Genomic DNA, 6003 nt, shown 5'->3' with positions numbered 1-6003 from the left:
TCGGTTTTAGTACTCAGCGGTAGAGAAAAATCTGAGTGTTCGGTTATAGCGCTCAGTAGGAGTTGAGTAGACGAATAGAGAAAGGTACTTTTGCATATTCAACTGCCTTGTAAACGGTTTGTACTCTACCTTTAAAGAGCTCAGTATTGGATTGAAAAAGCCCGGAAGGACTCTGAGGACTGGACGTAGGCGGTGAGGCCGAACCAGGATAAATCTGCTGAGTAATTTCTAACCCTTTCTCTCAATATATTTGTATGTGTTGTTTGCTTAAGTTACTCAGAATATAAACTGTATAAGCTGACACTGAGTAATCAGAGTGCCGAGTTGGAATCTGACCTTAAGTGTTAACTCCCAACTCACAAGTAAAACGGTTCTAGTCAGTCCCTGACTAAAGCTGTCTTACGTCTCTCGGTCGTGCTGACCAAAACTGAGTTAAGTAATTCAAAGAATTGATTAAGTCAGCATAATTAAACGAAAAAGTTATATTAGTTCCTAACCCCCCCCCCTTGGAACTAATCACACGGGACCAAAAGTGATGCCACTGTATGTTGAAATGGTACGTCGCACAATAAATGTACAAATTCGTAGAGGTTGCAAAGAAGAGAATGACGAGTCGAGTAATATTCCAATTGTTGATCAAATGTCACATGAAGATGTGCGGGGTACTTACAACACTGATAACGACGACGTTGATAATGGGTGGGATACTTATAACGTTGCGTATGACGATGTTGGAGATACATTTGTACCTGAAACACAACTAGTTGATAAGGTTGGTATTGAATCAAGTGCACAAGCTGATCATGTTCAATCAAGTGCACGAGCTGCATATGATGATGATGGAGATACATTTGTACCTGAAACACAACCAGTTGATAAGGTTGGTATTCAATCAAGTGCACGAGCTGATCATATTCAACCAAGTGCACGGGCTGATCATGTTCAATTGTGTCTAAAGTTTCTTCAGGGGTGATCGCTTTAAAGGTGCGTGATATATTCATAAACAAACAAGAATTGCAAGATGCACTCAGGAGACATGCAATTCAAGAGAGAGATGAATGGAATGTATATAAGTCTAACAAGTCCTTATTTGAAATTAAGTGTAGAAATGATGATGTATGTAAGTGGCGGGCTAGAGTTATCATAATACAGAATTCTGAAATGTTCAGACTTCGAAGAATGGATAGAATGGACCAACACACTTGTTCCAGAGATCAAATTCTTCCACATCATAGACAAGCGGGGAAACGTATTGCAGGCACATTAATAGCAAACAAGTTTGATCAGGATGATAGAGTTTATCGGCCAAAAGACATTATTATTGATTTTGGGAAAGAACATACAATTAACCTCTCTTACATGCAAGCGTGGAGAGTGAGAAGTTATGCGCTTGAAGCTTAATGTGGTTCCCCGGAAGAGTCGTACATGTTGTTACCAGACTATTGTGAGTATTAATCCAGGAACGGTAACTTATATTGAAACCGATGAGAATGATCATTTTCAGTATTTCTTCATGGCTATGGGTTCGTCTCTTAGAACTTTTAAAGAACATATAATTATTTTTTTTACTTTTCTATTTTCTCAAATACTCCATTTTTTTAGAGAAAAGTACAAAAATAAATCTTGTGATTTGATTGATTTGTAAGGACGGTTATCATGGTTTAAAAGTTTACAAAAACGTTTTTTCCTTATGTTGATGGGATTGAATGATTTTCTTTATCACATGATGTCACTCCAAATATTCGGAGTATGAATGAAGCTATGCTTGAAGCACTAGTAATGAGAGACATGTGATCAAAAGCATAGCCGGCTCCAAGGGGAAGTCGGCCTAGGCAGCCGTCTAGGGCCTCCGATTTAAATAGGCCTCCAATTAAAAATGTATTTCAATTAGGACCTACAATTTAAAGGGGTCTCAATTCTAAATACATATCAATTACAATAATTATTTATTATTTATATCTCAATTGTTACAAATTATGTATATAAATTATTATTATCTCTTATCTAACTTTAATAATAATCATATATATATATTTAAACCTAGTAATCATATATTTAAAACAAGAATGCAATTAGTTAAAATGGAATCGAAAATCAACAACAGTATAACACATGACATTTTTTCAATCACCACCTCTCAACAAAAACAATAATTGCAGTTTAGTTGATTTATGAAATCGAGCCAAACTTTTTAATTTCTCAAAATCACCAATTTTGAATAAATAACCACGATAATAATTTTTAATGGAATGTTTGAGTTTTCAAACTGCATGAACTACAATTAACAATTCACAAAAAAAAAAAAATTAACAATAAGGTTTAAGTTTTCTAAAATAAGTATAATGGTAACAAATAAGGAGTAAACTACCGATGAGATTGTTAGGAATAAATGTGATTACGATAAACGAAAAACAAGCAAACACACAAGAATTGTTTACCCAGTTCGCCACTCAATTTGAATGACTACGTCTGGGGGCACTACCAAGCCAGATATTTTACTATAATGAAAGAGGTGCTAATTACAGAGAAAGGGGTTACATTTATACTCAAGAAACCCTAACCGTCCGAAACCCCAATCGTCTGAAACCCTAATTGCTGCAGTTGAGCCTATCTTTTAGTCTCCAAAAGCCAACCCATTAGAGATTGCTGTATTTCTTTAAGCAAATCATTTATGCAGCATGTCTGAGACGCTGGGCTGGGACTCAAAGTCCTACACAAGTTTTTCCGGAAACGAAATAGCAGACACTTTAAATTTTGTAAAACATCCGAGACTTTAAGTTCCAGACACATCATTCCGGGAGTCCCGGAAAGCCTACGAGACTACCCTAAAATCAGAAACAGAATCAAATTTAGCCCAAACCTGGTAAATACTATTTTTTACTAACAAACATATCCTTTTTTCTCCCAATTGGGAGGACAGATCAATTTTGAATATTGTTTGCTAGAGACCAAAAAGAGAAATGAAAAGAAGACACAAGAATTTACGCGGTTCGCCACATAGCGACTACATCCACGGGAAAGCATCATCTGGTAGGTCTTATTGTTAATGAACTTTGCTTTACATTGCTTTACATCTCAGAATCCCATAAGCAAACTGAATGTAAATTTACTGCACATCTTTAACTCAGATCCATCTCACAGCCTTTTTCAGAATAAAAAGCCATGGGAATTTGACACCAAACTTGTAGATCTTCTTGTCTGAATGAATCGTTAAAGCATAATCATTGTTCATGAGTGAGTCTCATCAGCGGATACGAGCCCAGTTAGAAAATGGCTCAGTTGCTTTTGGAGCTGCCTTAGCCACTTCAGGAACCCCAAATACATTCCAAAATCTAAGTGTTTCATCACCTGCAGCAGTGGCCACTGTGCAACCATCCGGACTCTGAGTCATGTAAAGAACTCTTGATGTATGGCCAGTGAGTTCAGCCATTTTACCCATAGATGGATATTTCCAAAGCGTGAGCTGATTCTGAGTGAGCCCATGAGAACTAAGCAGCTCCCTCTCATTCTTATTCCACAAGAAAGAGCAAACTTGAGACCCGGTGTCTACTGAGTTCAAGCAAGCACCTGTGTGTGTATTCCAGAACTTGATACACCTATCACCACCGCCTCCTCCGGTAGCCAGCAAATTTCCTTGGAAAGGACACCAAGCAAGAGCTTTAACTGCAGCGGTATGGTCTTCAAGCCTGTGAAGCCATTGCGTAGATGATGCCACAGATCTATCCCATATATGAACAAGGTTATCATTGCCTCCGCTCGCTAATTGTTGCCCCGAAGCTGACCATTTAAGCCCACACACTTCTTGATGATGCCCTCTGTATGTCTCCACAATGTGTGATCTAATTCTCACATCATTGTTAATTACTTGACCATCCATACCTCCTGTAGTAAGGATATGGTTATTCCATGCCAATGCCCCTACTCTTGATCTGTGCCCGCCTTTCAATTTTCTTAGCTGCAAAACAAAATCAAAACCAAACCAATTAATTTCCTGAAGGTGCGACCATTTCTAACACGAAAATCATTTTTTCTAGCATTTATAATCCATATGGGATAACACCATTTTGACACAAACATGAAATTGATACTTCCACATGAAAGGAACATACATATTATATAAGAATAACAATATTGTTTTAAGTTTTCTAGCATTTACCATTCTGTTGGAAGAAGAATCCCATAATTGTACTTCAGAGTTGTTCAAACCAACAGCAATGTGGCGTCCATCCGGAGCCCAATTCACACTAGTAACAGGACCAATTTCATCATCCATGGTCACAAGTTCAGATGCAGAACCATTAGAAGCATCCCACAAATATATTGTGCTTCCTAGAGCTATGGCTAGAACATTGCTGCTGCCCCAATCCAACAAATTCAGGTAGAAATCATCAACAAGCTCAGGTGCATCCAATGTCCTCTCAGAAGTCTAAATAAAAAATTACAGAAAATTTAGTATCAATTGAAGTAATGTAGCAAAAGGAAGAGTAAAAAAGAGAGAAAGAAACCTGAGGAATGTGTCTGCGGGGCTTTTTGGGTTTGGGTTGGAGGTTAGCTGAGGAAATGTGTTGCTGAGGAATCAATTCAACTGGAGCAGTAGGTTTGTTCTTGAAAGCAAGAATTCGACGGTTCATATTTAAAATTTCTGCCAGTTGCTTCCTGTAAGCCTGACTTGATGGAGAGCAAGGTAATGCGTTTTCCTCAACTTTCTTACCTTCCGTTAACATGTAATGTGCAAAATCCATATCCATGGCTGAACGATTCGGTATAAACCTATCCAACTGTTTACATCCATATAGGAAATACATTCAGTATAAATCTATCCAACTGTTTATATCCATATATGAAATACTTTAATTAACAAATATGCTTTAGGATAAATAAGATCTTACATTTTCATAATTAGAATTCCTTCTCCGAATATGTTGTTCTTGAAGTGGAAATTTCGAATTTGCTTTCAAGGTGGAAGAAGAAGATCTCATGAATCCTGCATCCATTATGTTAATACCAACACAAAATAGGGATAACAAATAATAATATACAATTAATTGATAAAAAAAGAAGATCAAGCAAAAGTTTAAGAAATTGACACAGAAAAAATGAAATTAAACCCTGCAAAAAAGAAGATCAAGCAGAAGATTAAGAAATTGACACAGAAAAAATGAAATTAAACCCTGCAAAAAAGAAGATCAAGCAGAAGATTAAGAAATTGACACAGAAAAAATGAAATTAAACCCTGCAAAAAAGAAGATCAATCAGAAGATTAAGAAATTGACACAGAAAAATGAAATTAAACCCTGCAAAAAAGAAGATCAAACCGAAGATTAAGAAATTGACACAGAAAAACAGAAATTAAACCCTGCAAAAAAGAAGATCAAACCGAAGATTAAGAAATTGACACAGAAAAGCAGAAATTAAACCCTGCAAAAGAGAAGATTAAGCAGAAGATTAAGAAATTGAGGGAGAGAGATTTGCTGTTAAGAATTCAGAGAGAGAGAGAGATAATAGAAGCGATCGGGTATCAGAAAACGAAGGCTCGATTTTATACTGATTTGGTAATTACTCAGGAGGATTTTTCATGCGTTTGGGGTTTTTGAAAAGAAGCAACGGCTACGTACGTAAAAAGGAAAGATCCCGTTGAAAACTGGATTGACCATATGTATTTAACGGGTAAATTACACACATAGCCACTGAACTTTATATTTTTTACGATAAACCCACTGAATTTTAAAATTTAACATAAAAGTTACTCCACTTTACGCTTTTTAACACTCATGGCCACTCAACTCTAGGAGTGTTCATCGGTCGGTTCGGTCTGAAAACCGAACCGAACCGAAATAACCAAAAACCGAATCTAACCAAATAATAATAAATAACCGAACCGAACTGGCCGAATTATTTCGGTTGGTTCGGTTCGGTTATTCGGTTTTCTTATATTAAAATTTTTTATTAACAATTATTTTTATGTAAGGTTAATATTACACCGTTAATGTTGTTGTTGGGTAT

The 6003-nt window shown here is 36.5% G+C and overlaps 1 protein-coding gene across 1 annotated transcript; it reads right to left on the bottom strand.

The window, feature by feature from the left end:
- Positions 1-2519: 2519 nt before the first annotated feature.
- Positions 2520-5604, bottom strand: LOC136200678 (cell division cycle 20.2, cofactor of APC complex-like). Its single transcript, XM_065991100.1, has 4 exons — positions 4890-5604; positions 4506-4778; positions 4157-4426; positions 2520-3955 (listed from the first exon to the last, which is right to left on the bottom strand). Exons 1-4 carry the CDS (start codon positions 4992-4994, stop codon positions 3245-3247), a joined length of 1359 nt encoding a protein of 452 aa, XP_065847172.1. The 5' UTR covers positions 4995-5604; the 3' UTR covers positions 2520-3244.
- Between the last annotated feature and the right edge of the window lie 399 nt (positions 5605-6003).

This window comes from Euphorbia lathyris, chromosome 7, assembly GCF_963576675.1.
Source record: "Euphorbia lathyris chromosome 7, ddEupLath1.1, whole genome shotgun sequence".
In the NCBI taxonomy this organism is placed as follows: domain Eukaryota; kingdom Viridiplantae; phylum Streptophyta; class Magnoliopsida; order Malpighiales; family Euphorbiaceae; genus Euphorbia; species Euphorbia lathyris.
The sequence above is the reverse complement of the archived record's forward strand: the minus strand, read 5'-3'. Positions and strand labels throughout refer to the sequence as shown.

Bases quoted from the DNA above. Each gene is read 5' to 3' on its own strand.
- LOC136200678 (XM_065991100.1), bottom strand. From the start codon at position 4,994: ATGGATGCAGGATTCATGAGATCTTCTTCTTCCACCTTGAAAGCAAAT. The intron at 4,779-4,889 runs GTAAGATCTTAT...GGATGTAAACAG, and splicing joins GGAATTCTAATTATGAAAAT to TTGGATAGGTTTATACCGAA. The intron at 4,427-4,505 runs GTTTCTTTCTCT...TTTTTTATTTAG, and splicing joins CCCGCAGACACATTCCTCAG to ACTTCTGAGAGGACATTGGA.